The 17,730-nt window shown below is 53.3% G+C and overlaps 2 protein-coding genes across 7 annotated transcripts; one reads left to right on the top strand and one right to left on the bottom strand.

Annotated features, from left to right (window-relative positions):
• Positions 1-321: 321 nt before the first annotated feature.
• GTF2H3 (general transcription factor IIH subunit 3) lies at positions 322-11,641 on the bottom strand. 3 transcript variants are annotated; one of them, XM_059676502.1, is made up of 13 exons: positions 11,533-11,641; positions 9,248-9,327; positions 8,107-8,213; positions 6,258-6,424; positions 5,838-5,900; positions 4,873-4,902; positions 4,705-4,733; positions 4,054-4,128; positions 3,357-3,410; positions 2,469-2,537; positions 2,048-2,183; positions 1,899-1,970; positions 322-1,808 (listed from the first exon to the last, which is right to left on the bottom strand). In XM_059676502.1, the coding sequence occupies exons 1-13, from the start codon at positions 11,543-11,545 to the stop codon at positions 1,774-1,776; spliced, it is 930 nt and encodes a 309-aa protein (XP_059532485.1). In that variant the 5' UTR covers positions 11,546-11,641; the 3' UTR covers positions 322-1,773. The 3 variants fall into 3 exon arrangements, with proteins under 3 accessions (XP_059532485.1, XP_059532484.1, XP_059532486.1); XM_059676501.1 differs by having other exon boundaries at positions 1,899-1,935; XM_059676503.1 differs by lacking the exon at positions 11,533-11,641 and adding an exon at positions 11,412-11,435 and having other exon boundaries at positions 1,899-1,935.
• Positions 11,642-11,674: 33 nt separating this feature from the next.
• Positions 11,675-17,702, top strand: EIF2B1 (eukaryotic translation initiation factor 2B subunit alpha). 4 transcript variants are annotated; one of them, XM_059676496.1, is made up of 9 exons: positions 11,675-11,835; positions 12,461-12,562; positions 13,543-13,679; positions 13,781-13,897; positions 14,567-14,679; positions 14,947-15,015; positions 15,832-15,907; positions 16,535-16,660; positions 17,294-17,702. In XM_059676496.1, the coding sequence occupies exons 1-9, from the start codon at positions 11,823-11,825 to the stop codon at positions 17,456-17,458; spliced, it is 918 nt and encodes a 305-aa protein (XP_059532479.1). In that variant the 5' UTR covers positions 11,675-11,822; the 3' UTR covers positions 17,459-17,702. The 4 variants fall into 4 exon arrangements, with proteins under 4 accessions (XP_059532479.1, XP_059532478.1, XP_059532480.1 ...); XM_059676495.1 differs by having other exon boundaries at positions 14,567-14,683; positions 14,951-15,015; XM_059676497.1 differs by lacking the exon at positions 13,781-13,897.
• Positions 17,703-17,730: the final 28 nt, after the last annotated feature.

Raw genomic sequence — 17,730 nt, 5'->3', positions numbered from 1 at the left:
GTGCGGCTGCGTGGCCACGACTGCGTTGTTTTTACTGTTCTCCCAGTTTTGAAGGTCTCGGCACCCCGAAAGCAGGCTGCATCAAACCACACTGAAAGGTTTAGCCCGCATTAGGACAGATGCAGAAGCACCAGAGTTCAGCCTGGCAAAAATGTAACCGCATTTTCACAAATAAGTTTGGCAAGATTTGAAATTAAAGTTCTTCAGAAATGAATAAAAATGTGGTATTTGACCAAATCCAGTTAAAAAGTACACATTTGACGCAGAGTTGAATGAGCATGAAATAAACATTGAGCAAGAGAAAATAACTCAAGAAAATAATAAAGTTTAAATAATTTTATTATAAAAATTTATATAAAATAAACCATAAACACAACCGCTAAAAATAAAACAGAACTAAAACAGTATATAAAAACATTTCCAGTGAAAATAATCTTATCAAAACTTGAAATTATCCTTTTAGATATACAATGCTTTCTTTCCTAGACTTAAAATAGGGATTTCCATTACACTTAATGAGGCTATGAATATTAAATATTATTTTTAAAGAGATTCTCAAACTCAAGAATTAACAAGTACTTGCAAAGTTACCACAAACATCTTTGTGTAGTTAATAAAATCCTAAGTCCAGAATACAAAACCCACCTGAAATAACCTAACCAAACACCACAAGTTAATTAAATGAGATGAGCTTCCGAGACAGTATAAAGAGAATATTTAAATCTTATCTGGGTACAAGATTGGATACACAATTTGTCAACATGCTTTTTGTTGTTGAAATATTACAGATGTCCCCCTTGGCAACACACTTTTAAAAACAAACCAAATCAGCCACTGTTCCCGAAAACGCTTCCCACACTATGCTGGAATTTAAAAGGACTTAATAACGTCAAGGTCACATGGAAAAAATACGATTTTTATTGCTGAAATTACAATATTTTTTCGTTTGAACAGACAGAAATTTTCAGTATTAAGTCCCAAGCTTCTAGAGATCATTTAGACAGTGTTAGTACTTTTACTTCTTTTCCTTGGTTAAAAAGAAAGGATTCAGTCTGCGGGTGACACTAAAGAATCCACCCCCCAACCCTGGAGTACCCTCACAAGCCAGACATCAGCGCTCACAAATGACCTCTTCACACAACTGCTTTTGAAGGAGTTGCCACCAGACTCCTGCATCACCCGCCTGACTCATGTAAAGCCATTCCGCAGTGATTCCGAGACAAACTGTCATTATTTGGGTATCGCTGCCCAAACGTGCGGCGTCACACAAAGGACTGAGTACCTGCAAGTGCCTGAGGCTGAAGCTCCACGCGGACAGCAAGGATCGGAAAGCGGACCCGAGTATGTAAGGCGGTGCGTGTTGATCAGGCCTCACTCACCTTTCCTGAAACTGTTCCAACTCCCCTGTAACAACGCTGACAGTGAGCAGCTCTAAAGCCCACACCCAGTCAGACAGGCTGATGTGACACGTGATCGTCCAGTTTAAAAAGTCACAAATGTGCGATTTCCCCGTCGGGACAGAGCCTCTGGAAGCATTCTGGAGATGGACACTGCAGAGACGGGCTCCCCACGTACAGCCGTCCCCCACGGGTGAGGGTGACCTTTCAGGACTGCATCCTGTAAGGAACCGCAGTAGGAATTCTTACACATCGCTGGATCTCTCGGAGCCTCCTTACAAAGACTTCCCTCCCCGCTCCCGTTTCCACAGGCAGCTCTGGGAGGTGGGAAAGCTTGACCATCACGCAGACACTTTCAGTTTCTTTTTCTTGGCCTTCAGCACGGGAGGCAGAGAAATCTTAAAGGCGGTCCTGGAACGACACAGGGAGCAAGACGCCCTTTAACGCGCGAACTCTCTGCCGCGGGCGGGGAGCCAGCCACCCAACCCCAAAGATACTTACTCGCAGGTAGTACAGATGGGGCTGAAGTTGCAGAATACTGTAAATGCAGAAAACAAAGGAAAGCCAGGAGGGCTGAAAACCACACCGTGGAGACACCCTCCGGCCTCCCGCGACACGGCAAGAAGGAACCACCTCGGCCGTGAACTTACTCGACAAGCACACAGAACAGACGTAGCCGATCTCGATGAGGTTGCGGTGGCAGAAGCAGGCGGCCCGGTAGTCCACGTGAATTGGGGGAGGGAGGGTTAACTGAGATCTCTGGTCCTGGTCAGGAAGAAAGACCCACTGAAAAAATAAAATAAAATAAAAAGCCTTTTTAGTATTCACTCAGCAATTACTGAGCCCCTCCACATACAGGCACCGCTCCGCAAACAGGCAGGCACACAACTCTGCACACTGCCTGCAGGGTTCAAAGACTACGGGAAGCACCCCCCCCCCCCCTTCTCAGCCTCGAGACCCCTCTGACACCCCTTTCCTCCTTTCCTCCAATGACTGGCACCCGCCATCTGCGCCCATTCGTTCCCCGGGAGACGGGTCTCAGGTGCCAGGCGCACCGTCACGGCTCCTTACCAGCAGGTACTGCAGGAGGGAGGGCATCTGCGGCACCTTCAAGTACAGGCCCCCTGTGATGTCACAAGCCTGCAAGACACACCAGGGCCCCTGCCAAAGCAGCACGCACCTCGCTTCTCCAGGGGGACGTGCTGCAGGTCTCCCAATGGGAGGAGACCACGGCGGATGAGAGCAGTGTCCCCAGAGCACGGACCAGAACTGCCGCTTCCTTCGGGGATGTGCACGCAGCTTCCTTTTGCCCTTGGCTCACGCCTGCCACCCTTCCTTCTGTTCGTTTGCTGCTGATGAACTTTATTCTTGCCACGTTTATTCAGTCATTATGTTTTTAAAACAACAACTGTGAGATATAATTCACGCCATACAATTAACTCAGTGTGGCTCAGGTGGTTGGGGGTCGTCCCATGAGCTGAAAGGGACGATTCCTGAGCACGTGCCTGAGTTGTAGGCTTGATCCCCAGTAGGGGGCGTGCAGGAGGCAGCCAATGAATGTTTGGCTCTCACATTAATGTTTCTCTCTCTCCCCCTCTCCCTTCCTCTTCCTAAAAATCTCTATCTATATACACAGAGATCTATCATTCTCTTCACCAAGTATTAACAATGGTAACTTTCGAATAATAGTATTTGAAGGGATTTTTTTTAACCTTTTTAAAAAATACTTTTCTGTGTTGCTTATATTTGTTGTAATGTGTGAATCACTTTTCCAAAGTCAATCGAGTTATTATGTAAAATAGAAAGTTTGAAGGGGCCAGAGAAATGTTCGTTCTCTAATCTATACTGTCACAGAGGCTAATCCCCAAAAATGTGTGACAATCAGTGAAAGGCATGGAACAATAGGAACAGAACACACCCCCTTTCATAACCAACACCAAGCATTCACCTAAAACGTACCTGTTGGAGGAGTCCTGAATCGGAGTCTAAAACACAGGCATCGATCAAAATATTCTGAAATGAATATTCCGAAAACATTACAGGAATTATAACAATGACTACTTTATACTCAGGATCTATGTGCCAAGCTCTACTCTTGAAATGGCTTATTTAACATGCATAACTGTGCAAGGCAGGTATCCAATTAGCATATTGCAGCCCAGGCCTGGCCGGCTGTGGCCATGGAGCCAGGGGAGGCAGCGGGTCAGCCCTAGAGGGCCTGTCCACAAGGCCCATGGTCTTTTCACTACCTCACGTGGTTACTCCCAAACGGAGAGCAGTATATGCAACTATGGCATTTAGATTATAACAGAAGTTTTAACACATCAAAGGACAAAGTGACGTGTATTAGTGACAATTCATCAAGGCATGTAGCACTCTGTAAAGCCAGAGACTCCTAGCCTGGGTCCTCGGATGGGCCCAATGGGGCACATGAACACCCTGAAACTGCATTCACACTGTCTGAGTGCACGTCTTTCTGGGGGCTCATTCTCAAGGGGCCCAGGACTCAAATGATTGTATGAACTATGGATTCCAGGTTCCTACTCCAATCATAAGGCTGTTTAGTCAGAACACCTCCCTCGGTGGGTCATTAAGAAAAAGAAAGTAGTTCCTCATTATGAAGCGAGCGTCCTGGGAAGGAAGGGCGTGCGCTCACCTGCTTCTGCGCCGCGAAGATGACGTTCATGAAGTTCATGTACTGCAGGGCGCTGTCTTCCGCGGCCTTGATCACCTGAAGTCACAGCCCGTCAGGACCTGCAGGCGCATCCCCCTCCCCCCGGGAGGTCCCGCTACTCTGCAAGCTCAGCCCACAGCGCTCTCCTCACTGACTAGCCATCCTCGGTAACAACCCTATCGGTGTAAAGGAGACTGAACCCCGCCCCCGCCCAAACCCTGCCGCTCCAGGGACAGTCCTTGCTAAGTCTCTGGAGAGCAGCTACGGCCCGTCATACACTCGGACCCACCGCACACACACTCACGGACAGTCCTCCGTCCAGTGTGCGCGACCTGTTTCTTAGGCGTCTCTCTCCTTCCTGCCGACTCAGCTGACTTCCGCTATTTACCCAAGTCCCTGCAGGGGACTCGGAAGCGGCCTGCAAGGCTCGGTGCAGACAGCGCTAACGGACTCTCCGGGATGAGCTCCTGAAACCAGTGAGGCCGCCCATTCCACCCCAACAACCACCTGCCCCGGGAGAGCTGCACTATTCCATCCCCATCAGTGACGCCACGCGGGAGGGCAACCACCCCCAGCTGCCGAAGGCAGACATAAGCATAAACACAAGCACAGGATTCACATCACAAATCTCACCAGTATCCTGGACTTCATCTCCTGATTGTCTGTAAAGAGAGGAACGCAGGCTACCATGGAACGGAGTCTTATTAGGCATGTTGTAAGGTTTTCTAACAAACTCCATGCAGCCCACCAAGTTACAGTAGTGAAGTAAGAGTCAGTCTCATAGGAAACGTAGGCTCCTACCTTTAACCTCCTTGTTCATCCTGTGGATGTCTTATTTTCTTAGCATTAAGGAATTTTAAAGTATCTTTTACTTTCATCAATATTCATAGTAAACAGACAAATAACCTCAAATTTCAGTTAATAAACCAGCATCCCCAGACGGAGAGAGACCTGTTCCCTTTACCGTGACAGACACACAAACCGAAGGACTAGGGGTTTCCAAAGTATCTTTGTGCCAGAAAATGGAAATGACCACCACGGACTGTTGTATGATGACCCCACACCCCAGAGTTGAACCCTGGGACCAGCCAGCCAGTCAGGGGGGATCTGGAACTGAAGACCACACACACGGGTCAGCCACGACCCTCAAAGTCCGAAACAGAGCAATCACTCAATGCTGTCCCAGCAAATCCAAGTGCTTAATTTTGGGAGAACATCACACAAACATAGACAACAGGGAAATGCTCGGAGGGGTTGTGGACCCCACGCTAAACGCAAAGGAACCCGCTGGCCTGTGGAGCAACAGCTGCTCGCTCACTGAGCGTCGGGTCAGTGCGTGGCTTTTATCATCCAACCGCAATGAAAAAACAAAACAGCAACTCCCCAGTCTGCCTAACTTAGAAGCGAGGAAGCAAGGACGTGCCCTGAAGGATTGTGAGCAGGCCCTGGCCGGGAGCTCCGTTGGTGAGAGCGTCATCCCGATACACCAAGGTTGCGGGTTCGATCCCCGGTCAGGGCACGTACAAGCAGCAACCAATGGATGCATGAGTAAGTGGAACACCACATCGATGTTTCTCTCTATAAAAAAAAGCACTGGGGTTCTCCCATTCTTCCCACTTTGAGTTTTTCCAGCTTGTTCACAAACACTGCAAAGCCATCGCTTTGCAAGGCTCAGCCTTGGTTCATGTGGGCACAGGGTCCAAGCAACATCCCCAGGAAGACACGTCTATCCCAGAAGACACCGCGGATGAGCACCCCAAGGATACAGCACAGAGCTTTGGCGAGGGACCCCGCCAGCAGAGGTTCTGTGTGCTGCCCCTTTATGTCACCTACAAGCAAAAAGAAGAAGCATTAAGAAGGGAATTTCTTGGCATTTTCTTGAACAAAAATCATTATTAAACCGAAGTATTCTTCTTCATGAATGAAAATAACGTTTTAAACAAAATAGAAAATATATATTTTAAGGAAAAGTCATAAATAGAAGAAAAAATGGTCCAAAAAAGAGGAAAACCAGATCAACAGGATGACGCAGGGCAGTGTCCAGGCTGCAGCGTCAGGGAAATGCCGCACAGACGTTAACAAAACGGCAAGTAGCAGCACCAAGAACCTCAAATCCTTGGATTTCAGGCCCCCCACGTTCAACTCCATTTGCAAAATAACAACAATGGAGGAAAAGAAGCTCTTACTCTTGGTCATCAGATCCTTGATCTCCTCCACAATGACTTCATTTGCTGCTGTCAACAGCTCGTACTTCCCGTCTTTGCTCCCCGAGGGGTTATATTCAGAAGCGGGGTTGCCAGGGTCCCCGAAGAAGTCTCCGAGTCGCCCGTTCTTCCCAGGGTACAGGAATCGGCTGAAACAGTGGGAAAAGCCTCGTTACACCAGGACGCAGCCCCCTCCCTAGACAGGGTGACATTTAGCAGAGAAAACACACAAAAGCCACATTAACTCTGGATCACAAGATCTATAATAAATTCCATTTTTTAAAAAAAACAAAACATATGGCCCTCGCTGGTGTGGCTCAGTGGATAAAGCGTCGTCCTGCAGACTGAAGAGTCGGGTTCGATTCTGGTCCAGGGCACAGGCCCGGGTTGCAGGCTCGAGCCTCAGTAGGGGGCGTGCAGGAGGCACCAGATCCATGATTCTCTCTCATCATTGATGTTTCTATCTTTCCCTCCCTCTCCCCATTAGGAAGGTGAAGAACCACTGACTTAGCCTGTCACTGCTCTGAGTGACATCTTAATCAGATCGGCGTCCTCTCTCCTGATTCTGAGAGGATGTTGGCGACGACGGGAGGGGAGCACTTGGGTGGTGGCCTGTGGGTTCTCTCCACACACCCAAGGAATGAGCCCCGAGAACCGAGCAGCCTGACAACCGGCCCCCAACCTCATGAAACATGTGGGTGAACAGGAGTCCCGTCTACTGTGAGGGACACGTCACTAACCAGACAGGAGCCGAGCCTCACATGGGGCTGGATTCCACAGTCCGTGTGTCACGTGACAAGTAAACAGGGTCAGAATTACTCACGAGCATCTCTGCTGGCACATGGCCCTATCTGCATGCCCTATCTGCATGCCCTATCTGCATGCCCTATCTGCATGCCCTATCTGCATGCCCTATCTGCATACCCTATCTGCATACCCTATCTGCATGCCCTATCTGCATGCCCTATCTGCATGCCCTATCTGCATGCCCTATCTGCATGCCCTATCTGCATACCCTATCTGCATGCCCTATCTGCATGCCCTATCTGCATACCCTATCTGCATGCCCTATCTGCATGCCCTATCTGCATACCCTATCTGCATACCCTATCTGCATACCCTATCTGCATGCCCTATCTGCATGCCCGCTGCAGAGCTATTGGCCACAGGCAGGTGTTTGCACCAGTGTTAGGAAGGGTCACTGTTTCTTCAGCCCAGCACCAGATGGCGGAGCTGGAGTGGGTTAAGGAGCCAATTTGTAAGAAAAGTCCTCACTTATTAACACCGGAATCACCCCCAGAGCCGTGCAGTGGTCACACTGGGAGTGAGAGCTGCCCAGGAGCTGGGCTGGCTGAAGGGAAAGCGGAATCCCAGCGCTCTCCCCGCCCCGGGGCAGGCCCGCCAGGAGAGCGGTGACGGGAGCTGCAGGCCCATCTGACGATGCTCCTTTCTGCCCAGAGCACAAGGTGAAGGTGCAGTGAGATAGGCACCGCCCAGCTCTACTGCACACCAGCTACGGAGGCAGCCAATGCTCACTCTCCAGGTGTGCACGTGCTGCCCCTTGATGTTGTGAGTACCGTTCACGGATACAGAAAAAAGTCACTGCGACGTACAGGAGGCACAGGACACGCAACTGGCGTGCAAGTCCCAGGAACTCGAAGAACACCCGGGAGGCAGCCAATGCTCACTCTCCAGGTGTGCACGTGCTGCCCCTTGATGTTGTGAGTACCGTTCACAGATACAGAAAAAAGTCACTGCGACGTACAGGAGGCACAGGACACGCAACTGGCGTGCAAGTCCCAGGAACTCGAAGAGCACCCGGCGGCCCTACCTTTCCTGAATGTGACTCGCTATCACCGCGAGTCTGTTGGACCGGTTCATGAATAAGTGAGAATTTCCCAGCACCATCACCGCGTCTATGCACTTCGATAACGTGAACTATTGAAAGAGGAAGAAAGGTCAGTTAGCTCTGCACACCCCTACATGAGCTCTTCAAATCACTGAGTTCAACAAAAATACTTTCAGGCAGGAAAATAAAATGCTGATGAAGTTCACTTTATTTTTTAAAAATAAAACAAACCTATTTAAATTTCCAGATGGCAAAAGTAATGACTGTGAGCAAAAGTGAAAGGTGAAAGGCCTTCTTATATACCAGTGACGAGAGCTCAAGATGAGCCACTTTTTCTGCAGAGGAATAAGGTACCAGGCAGCCATGTGCGGTCTACCCGGCCATGGAATACAGGCAGCAACCAAAGGAACCGAGCTACTGGGACAGTAACAACATGGAGGAGGCTCAGGATGGTGATGCGGAATAAAGAAGCCAGACCAAAACTCCGCCGTACGTCCTGTTTGGTTCTATTCATGTAGAGACCTAGGAAATGCAATCTGACCAAGTGACAAAACAGAGCAGGGGGTGCCTGAGGGGGGGGACAGGCAGAGAGGCGGGGGAGGTGGGGGTCGATTACAAAGGCGCATGAGGACACTTCCCGGGGCTGATGGATCTACAGGCCCCTCATTTCCATTGTAGCGATAACCTCATGAATGTGTACATGTGAAAACATGTCAAACTGAACACTTTAAAGACAGTTCATTGCATGTCCATTCTATCCCGATAAAGCTGTTTTAAAAAGGCACCGTTAAGAAAACGAAAAGACAAGCCACAAAGCCACAGGCCAAGAGAAGATATTTGTAAATCATATATTCGATCAAGGACTTGTGTCCAAAATACGTAAAGACTTCTCCTCCAGCCCGCAACCCTCCATGCTGAGGTGAGGACTAAACAAATGAAAGAACAGAACTGTGGTCCTGGTTACACAACTCTACTGTGGGTTTTACTGAAAACCACCCAATTGTACGTTAAAATGGGTGAATTTTATGGTATATAAATACCTTATTCAAGCTATTTTTTAAAAGCAATATAAGCACATACTGTTAAACTACAATTACCCAAAGGCCCCCTCGAGCAATCTTACCTGGGATTCCTTTAATGCTTGCTTCCCCCACCAAATTGGGTTGGTATCAACTATAATAACTAGAAGATTCAATTCATCTTCTGAAAATATGAACAAAAACAAAAAAACATGAGCCCCATGACAGTGAAGAGCTAACACCCTACATGCCTTTACGTGCCTGTGACCTGGCAGTGCTGAGATTAACAGAGGCCGCGCTCTCTTACGCGTCTCAGCTCCGTGGCCCTGAGCAAGCCCATGCCTGCTCGGCAGCCCGCGCCCTCCGCTAGAACGTCAGCTCCAGGAGGGCGTGGGTCTGTTTTGTCACTGCTCATCTTTTGTTCCTCACACGCGGCTTAGCCATAGAGGGTGTGTGATAAGTGCCTATTGGGTGGACCAAAGGTATTTGCATTTTTACTTTTTATTTATTTATTTTTAAAATACGTCTTTTAGCCCTAACCGGTTTGGCTCAGTGGATGGAGCATCAGCCTGCGGACTGAAGGGTCCCAGGTTCGATTCCGGTCAGGGGCATGTGCCTTGGTTGCGGGCACATCCCCAGTGGGGGGTGTGCAGGAGGCAGCTGATCGATGTTTCTCTCTCATCGATGTTTCTAACTCTCTATTCCTCTCCCTTCCTCTCTGTAAAAAATCAATAAAATATATTTTTTTAAAAAAATACGTTTTTTTATTGACTTTAGAGAGAGAGGGAGGGAGAGAAACATCGATAGACTGTCTCCTGCACACCTCCTACCCCTCACCGGAGATCAAACCTGCAACCGGGCATGTGCCCGGACTGAGAATCGAACCCCTTACCTTCTGGTGCACCGAGACAGCACCCAGCCAACCGCAAGCCACACCAGCTGGGGCGATATATGCATTTTAAATGCATGGTCCATGACAGAAGGCACTGAACAACCAGCAGCAAAAACCACTAGCAGTGACATTTGGGGGGGGGGGGGTGCGTTTAAAGGGAGGAATCAGGAATCCATCTGGCCCTGAATACATCCAATCACCCAGCAGCAAGGCCAGCTGCGATTAGGAGCGTTTTAAAAGGTGAAAACCAACTCCTACGTGCAGTGTTTTCCTGGGAAAGAAACGAGGCTCCACTCCAAACACAGAGCCGCCTCGTAGCCCATTCATTCACTCAACAACCATTTACACCGAGACCCGTGCCAGGCGGCAGGCGCACCGTGTCCGCGCCCTCCAGGGGCCTCCGTGCTGACTGGGGGGGCGATGAACTTGCAGGCAGGCGTGTCATGGAAATCCCAGGATGCTCATTAGTAACAAAATGCAGGAGCGTCCCTCCCGCCTTCCTTCCTGCAGGTCAGGACACCCCCCCACCCCGACACCCCCCCTCCCATCTGCTTCCTGCGGACACACCCAAACCCTATGGACTCTCCAGGGCCCCGCTGCGGTGCGACCTCCTTGCTCCAAAAGCCCTTCCCAGGGCTCCCCACGGGCCCGCTCCCCCATCGCAGGGACCGGGGGTGCCAGCCTCCGCCGCGCCAGGCCCCGGCACGCGGGGTCCGTTTCCCCCCTCGGTGCTGACTAGAACCCAGCCAGAAGGGACAGAGATGATCGCCATCGTCCATCAGTTACCAGATGCACCCCCCCCCCTTTTATTAATTCCATTGAGCAGCTGCTGAAATCAGATGGTATCTTGCGATCCCGATGGGTGGTGCGTTATACGGGAGGCCATTTCACAACCAACGCTGTTTTAGGTGGAATATGGCGATCCTGGTTGCAAAGGGCGGGCACTGGCTGGAGGTCACGTGGCCTGGTGCGGGCCCCTCAGGCCTCGCTGTCACCTCCTCACTTCACAGCTCGTGGCGCCCCGCTCTCAGCCTTCCCACCCCCGCCCCCGAGGCTCCGTGGGTGGGCGTCCCCGTGCACCGAGGGGTACAGTCACTCCTCTCGTCGCCATCCCTGCGGCCCCTGGGCGCCCACCTAAAGCACCTCCGCCTGCATCAGCCCCTCATCGCCATGTCCCACGTCACCCCGACACTGTGTGCACCGCTCCTGCCCCCTCAGAACTCCGTCTATTCACTGGCCTCCTGTCTGTCTCTCCCCCTGGCCGGCAGCCTCCGCAGGGCCCGTCCTGCCAGCTCGCGGCTGCGCTTCCTCAGCGCGCACAGCACAGAGGGCCTGGCCCGCAGGGGGAACCAGGAGCATCTCCTGAGGGCACACACTCGCTGCCGCTCTGAAGACCACGCGGGCGCCACCAGCCCACACCGCACAGCCACCTGGCCGGTTCCGGACGGGCCTGGCCGCCCGGCCCCCGGCCCCGGTCCCAACCGGCGCGACCCTCACCGTCCGAGACCATGGTGGCCTGGGATCCCTCCGCGCAGAGCCACCGGAAGTCAAGTGAGCATCCCGGCTGCGGCGCGCGTCCACTTCCGGCGCCTCCGAGTGACGCGCCAGGCGGTTGGGCCCCGACCCGGCGCGGTAGCCACGGCCCCGCCCCCAGCGCGCCGGAAGTGGAGTGCGGAGCGGCGCCGCGCGCTGTCAGCCTCGGAGCTTCGGCGCCGGCGCGGTCGCGGGACGCCGGCGGGCAGCACGGGCGGCTCCGGGCCCTCGGGCTCCGCGGTCCGGAGGGCACCATGGACGACCAGGGTAAGTCGGGCCGGGCCGGGGCCAAAGCGGAGCCGCGCGGGGGTCCCTGCACCTCGCACGCCCGGGCTGCTCGGCTGGATGTGGTTCCTCTGGTCCCTCTCGTGGTCCTGTGTCCGGGGGATGGGCCCTGAGAACCCGCAGACACCCCGCTCGCCCGCTTCCTGAACATGCGGCCTTCGCAGTCCTGACCCCCCCATATGTGGAGTAGGAATGACTCTGGCGTGTCTGATGTGCTCATCTGCTGTGCTTATCAGAGTGTTTTATTAAGTGAAACGCAAGGGCAAACTATTACACATCTGATTTTCATGTGAAGCAGATGAAAGGTGGTGGCCCCCTGCCTGCACGTAAATGAGCCTGCATTGGATCGGCTTGGCCTTGCACAGACCTGGCTGCAGGGAGGGGACGGGAGACGCTGATAAGGTGGTCGGCTGGGGCTCTCTCGGGCTGTGGGGTCTCAGATAAGAGGGAGAAGGACCTCTAAGCATCGTCTGTACTCCCATTGACCATTCCTCCCCTGAAAGCCAAGCCCCTTGGAAAGAAAATGTTTAAGGTGAACCATGTTGACAGGCTCTGCCTCACGCCCTGCTCAGTGCATTGGATGGGCCACTTTCTCCTCTCTCCCCAGAGTTAATCGAGTACTTCAAGTCTCAGATGAAAGAAGATCCCGACATGGCCTCGGCCGTGGCCGCCATTCGGACCCTGCTGGAGTTCTTGAAGCGCGATACCGGTGAGGGTCACCCCGCACGCACCGGCCCCAGGACAGTCTCCTGACAACTGTGAGAGGCGGGGAGAGTGAGAGAGACGTGTCCCTGCGTGAGGTGCTGTCACCCCAAGCTCAGCCTCTCCCTTCACTCCAGCCTTCCTTTCACCCTGGAGGGAGCCCGCGAGTTACTGCTATTAAACGGGTTCCCTCTCACAGATGAAATGGACTTTGAATCAGGAGGGACCGTTCTATATCCAACTCCCCGTGAAGCTTGAATCACAGCAGTAGGTCAGCTTTCCAGTTGTGTATAGAGCTGTCCGGTGCCCGATTCTCTGCAGATGCCACAGAGAACGTTCCAGGATAAATTCTGGCATTAGGTCTGCTCATCCCAATCGCCTGCCAGTTCAGGCATTCCAACTGTGAGCATGTGGGTGTAGCGTGATGTCTTGTGAAAGGGAAATGATAAGCCTTCTTTGATCCGAGGGGCTGGCCAGGAGACACCTGTCTCCAGGACGACCTCCAGTGTCTCCTTGTGCTTCCAGTAACATCCAAACACCTGGTCCTCACCTGCCGCGGCTACTTAATGTCCTCCGTGCTCGCTCTCTCTCGACCTGCGCTTTGGTCGTGCTGGCCTCTCAGACCTGGTTCGTGCCCACCTCGTGGCCGTTGCATTGTCATGGTCTGCCCCTGGGCCTTTCCCACTGGATCTTTATGCGGCTGGATCCTTCCCTCTTAAGGGGCCCCACTCCAAGAAGCCATCCCCGCTCACTTTACCATCTCCCCACCTTTCCTGTCATGTTTCTCTTTGCTGCCTCTTCCCCTAGAGAGAGTTCATCAGAGCAGGGACCCTGTCTGTCTTGGTCACTGATGTATCTCTGGCATCTAGACTAGCACTCTACATAATACATGGATGAACGAATGAATGAATGAGTGAATGAATGACAGGCCTACCGAGGGGCTGTGATACTAAGATGGACGTCACATTTCTCGTGTGATCAATCCAGGGGAGACGATCCAGGGCCTGAGAGCGAATCTCACCAGAGCCATCGAAACCCTGTGCGGCGTGGACTCCTCCGTGGCCGTGTCCTCGGGTGGGGAGCTCTTCCTGCGCTTCATCAGCCTCGCGTCCCTGGAATACTCGGTGAGCCGCCCGCCCCCGTTCCTGTCTGCTGCTGTTTGGCTGCAGACGTGCTCCGCTGTGCCTGGACCCCCCTTGCCCTCATGTGGCTCTTCCCTCCCTAGGATTACTCCAAGTGTAAAAAGATCATGATTGAGCGGGGAGAGCTCTTTCTCAGGAGAATATCACTGTCGAGAAGTAAAATTGCAGATCTGTGCCACACGTTCATCAAAGACGGGGCGGTGAGTAGATACCACCAGTATGGTAACGGGGAGCGAGGGCTTTGGAGTGACGACTCCCGGGTGAATTCCTGCCTCGGCCCCTTCCGCACCGTGTAACCTCTCTGTGCTGCAGCGCACTCATTGCTAAATAAGTGGAATCACAGCACCTACCTCGCCGGGTTGTTGTGAGGTAACCAGGTGGTATGTGCAAGGACTGTGCTGGGCCTGGCACATGTAGGCACGACATAAATGTAGATACGGCCATAGACGGTTGTCACTTTAAGCAGGCAGAGAAAAACACCGGGACGGCGTGTCTGGGCCTTGATTTAATGAGATGCCTTAAGGAAGTGTTCGTTATTGGGTTTGTGCTGAGTTAGTACAAAAAAACACAGAGCAGCTCCCGTCTCTGGCTGATGCTGCCGTCTTCCTGGCAGAGGCTAGCCTGGGTTGAGGTTTTTTTGAACCTCATTTCAATGCTGTGGCAGATGCACAGCTGCCAAGTGTTGACCAGGGAGGAGCGAGGAGCTGCAAGGGAAGGGTGAGGCGGTCGCCCTGCCCAGGGTCCATAAGACGCGTCTTGCCACCAGCACACTTCCTTCTGCGTCACCCGCTCTGAGCATGGGACACTGCGTGCACCTGGAGTGCCGGGGGCGGGGGGGGCCGCCCCTGACGGCGCGTTCTCGTCCACAGAGGATCCTGACCCACGCCTACTCCAGAGTGGTCCTGAGGGTCCTGGAAGCGGCCGTGGCGGCCAAGAAGCGCTTCAGCGTGTACATCACCGAGTCGCAGCCGGACTTGTCCGGGCAAGTACCTCCGCACTGGGTCCTGCGCCCGCCAGTCATCCTGAGGGCGGACTGGGCTAGAGGCCATTGCAAGGAGCCAGGGCGTGCCCTGACCCGCAGCGTCCCGGCTGCCTGCCTGCCAGTTCCCACCCGGGGAAAGCCACGTGAGGCACAGTGGGTCGCAGTGCGGGCCCCAGGGGTGACCTAGCAGCTCAGTCAGAGACTCGTCATACGTCCCTCTGGAACTTTCTTGGGTTTTAGCTGACGTTCTCAAAATGTCATTTGCAGTAAGAAAATGGCCAAAGCCCTGTGCCACCTCAACGTCCCCGTCACCGTGGTCCTGGACGCCGCTGTTGGGTAAGCGCCGGCATCCCCGGCTGCGATGACGGGCCCCACCCCTCCCGGGGCTGGCCGGGAGCCCGGTTTCCAGGTTGGAGGCCTGAGTCCCAGTCATAAACCTGCACTGGAGGGCGCCCACCTCTTAATTAATAGCTGCCTGAAACCAGCAAGCTTGTTACAGGCCTTGATGGCACACACAGACGCCAGGCAGTGGGGCACTAGCAGGGCGGCAACGGGAGCTGTTCGTGTCGCCTATGGTGCAAGGGCGGGGGGCGAAGGTCGGGGTAAGGTCAGCAGAGGGTGGGTGCCCCCCTTCCTCTGAGGACACGGTGCCCTCTGTGGCCCTTGCCTCCTTCGTCTCAGCCATGCACCTAAGTCGAGGCCACATGCCAGCAAGCCTCACAAGGGAAAACGGGAGAGTCTCTTGCAGAGGAAACGCGTGAGGAAGGGAGGGCTGTTTGATGGGCATTTGCAGCGTTCTCCCAGCGGCTGGCTTTAGGTGAACTGGCCTCCACCCGCCTGAGAGCACATCAGGCCTTTAGATCCCGGGGCTGTGTGTGCGGAAGCAGAACAGGGAACAGCCACGTAGGAAGGTGGCAGCCCGCCTGCCAGTCTTGCTCGGGCTCACACGTCTGTGCGCACTGGGTGGCGACATGACCTGGGGTCATGATGGAAACGGGTTTTAATGCGCCGACGGCAGTGCCAGGGCCGCCTCGTGTGTTAAGCACGTTAGTTACAGGAGGAACTCACCGTGTGGAGATGAGGAGTAACCTTCGCAGGGGAGGCCTAAGGAGCGGAGAAAGGAGCGTAAGCGTGTCTCCTTGCCTTCCTCAGCTACATCATGGAGAAGGTGGACCTGGTCATAGTGGGTGCGGAGGGAGTTGTTGAAAACGGAGGCGTTATCAACAAGGTAGGAGCCTCAGTCCGGTTCCCTCCCGAGGGTGGCGGTGTCCCGCAGGCCTAGGTCTCGGCAGCCGTGCTGTGCGTGCTGCGCAGTCAGGTGATCCTGCTTCGCCCACCCGCTTGCTTCCCTGTCCCAGCAGCCATTGCAGGGGTCAGCCCAGTTTTGGTAAAATTCCCTTCTGCTTCGGAGACTCATCCATGTAAAGTAGGGAGTGTGTTTTCTGTTTCCTCAAAACATGTTTTAACTGAAATTGGGGTTTTGGGCTGGTTTTTCTTTTCTGTTTAGTGTATCTGACATGAATAGAATGTGTTAAAATTTCTGTCCAGCCCGGCCGGTGTGGCTCAGTGGCTGAGCATCGGCCTATGAGGTCATGGTCAATTCCAGTCAGGGCACGTTTCACTGTGCAGGACGTGGTATTTAGTGGCTTTGACCTGCATTTCCCTAATGACTCAGGACGCTGAGCATCTTTACATGAGTTTATTGGCTGTTGTATCTCTTTGGGAGAATATCTACTGTTTTCCTTCTGTAGTTCTGACGTCAGAATTACATGTGTCACGATCACTCGTGTGCTTCCTGTGGTCTCCCCGTGACCTGCTGTAGGTCTGACCCGCTCCCCTTTCCCCGACTTCCCAGATCGGAACCAACCAGATGGCCGTGTGCGCCCAAGCACAGAACAAGCCCTTCTACGTGGTGGCGGAGAGTTTCAAGTTCGTCCGGCTCTTCCCACTAAACCAGCAAGACGTCCCAGACAAGTTTAAGGCAAGAGCTTTACGTATTTGAAGGGGTTGAGTCTAAACTGTAACCTTTGAAAAAATGCTAAGAATGCGCCAGGGAGTATTCCCTTCCCATGGCTGTGTCTTCCGACGTTGGGATAGAAAGATAAATTGGTGGCGGTGAGACTGAGTCTAACTGGGCCCCAGAATTTCAGCCTTCCGGTCACCTGCTCACTGAGCACTAGACGGGGGCTGGTGAACGGTGCAGCCTAGAGTCAGCTGCCTGGATCAGCTCCCTGACACTTCCTGCCCATGTGCCCATGGGCAAGCCCTGTCCTCCTGAGCTCTGACCTCAGTCACCTGTGCAGGGGGAACAGCATGGGCAGAGTTAGCCGGTCCGAGACCACGCGTGGGCAGGCTGAGCAGTGCCCGCACAGGGTGGGCTGAGAATGGTTCTCTCGCGGGTCTGGAGGAATTGACCCAGCTCATGATGAGGGGACACGTGCTGTGGGCTTGTGGCCGCCATGACAGCCCACCACAGCAGCAGTGCCCTCTTGTCAGTGTGCCGCTCAGCTGGCTTCTCCCCATTTGGGAAGAGTGGCCAGGCCAGCCCCACCCCCCAACTGGAGAGCCCTGAACACTTGGTGGGCAGACTGACGCGTGCTTACTGTGTCCACAGTACAAGGCAGACACGCTGAGGTCTGTGCAGACTGGACAGGATCTCAGAGAGGAGCACCCGTGGGTCGACTACACGCCCCCCTCCTTGATCACACTGCTGTTTACAGACCTGGGGGTGCTCACGCCCTCAGCCGTCAGCGACGAGCTCATCAAGCTGTACCTGTAGGTCTTCCTGTGCCTACAAGCTGTACCTACAGGTGCCTTCCTGCCTCGAGGTGACGTAGCTGCAGCGGGGGAGGAGCCTCTGGACCGCACGTGAGCCAGGCCAAAGGGAACTGTTTTCATGGAGATTTATGGACTAAGGACTTAAAATCATAATTTTGGTGAAGTTTTTATTTTTCCAGTCCTGTTTAAACATGTTCCCGGTTCCTATAAAACTCAACCTAAACTGTACTGGTGGTTCCCAGACACTGTCACTCACTCCTGTTTCTAGAAATA

Source organism: Myotis daubentonii, chromosome 19 (genome assembly GCF_963259705.1).
Source record: "Myotis daubentonii chromosome 19, mMyoDau2.1, whole genome shotgun sequence".
Classification (NCBI taxonomy): Eukaryota; Metazoa; Chordata; class Mammalia; order Chiroptera; family Vespertilionidae; genus Myotis; species Myotis daubentonii.
The sequence above is the reverse complement of the archived record's forward strand: the minus strand, read 5'-3'. Positions and strand labels throughout refer to the sequence as shown.

What these genes read in the sequence shown, in the direction of transcription:
- GTF2H3 (XM_059676502.1), bottom strand. An exon ending in AAGCATTAAAGGAATCCCAG is followed by an intron (nt 8,214 to 9,247) that starts GTAAGATTGCTC and finishes CTCTTTCAATAG; the next exon opens with TTCACGTTATCGAAGTGCAT. An exon ending in GATGAACAAGGAGGTTAAAG is followed by an intron (nt 4,734 to 4,872) that starts GTAGGAGCCTAC and finishes CTCTCTTTACAG; the next exon opens with ACAATCAGGAGATGAAGTCC.
- EIF2B1 (XM_059676496.1), top strand. An exon ending in CGTTCATCAAAGACGGGGCG is followed by an intron (nt 13,898 to 14,566) that starts GTGAGTAGATAC and finishes TCTCGTCCACAG; the next exon opens with AGGATCCTGACCCACGCCTA. An exon ending in ACGTCCCAGACAAGTTTAAG is followed by an intron (nt 16,661 to 17,293) that starts GCAAGAGCTTTA and finishes CTGTGTCCACAG; the next exon opens with TACAAGGCAGACACGCTGAG.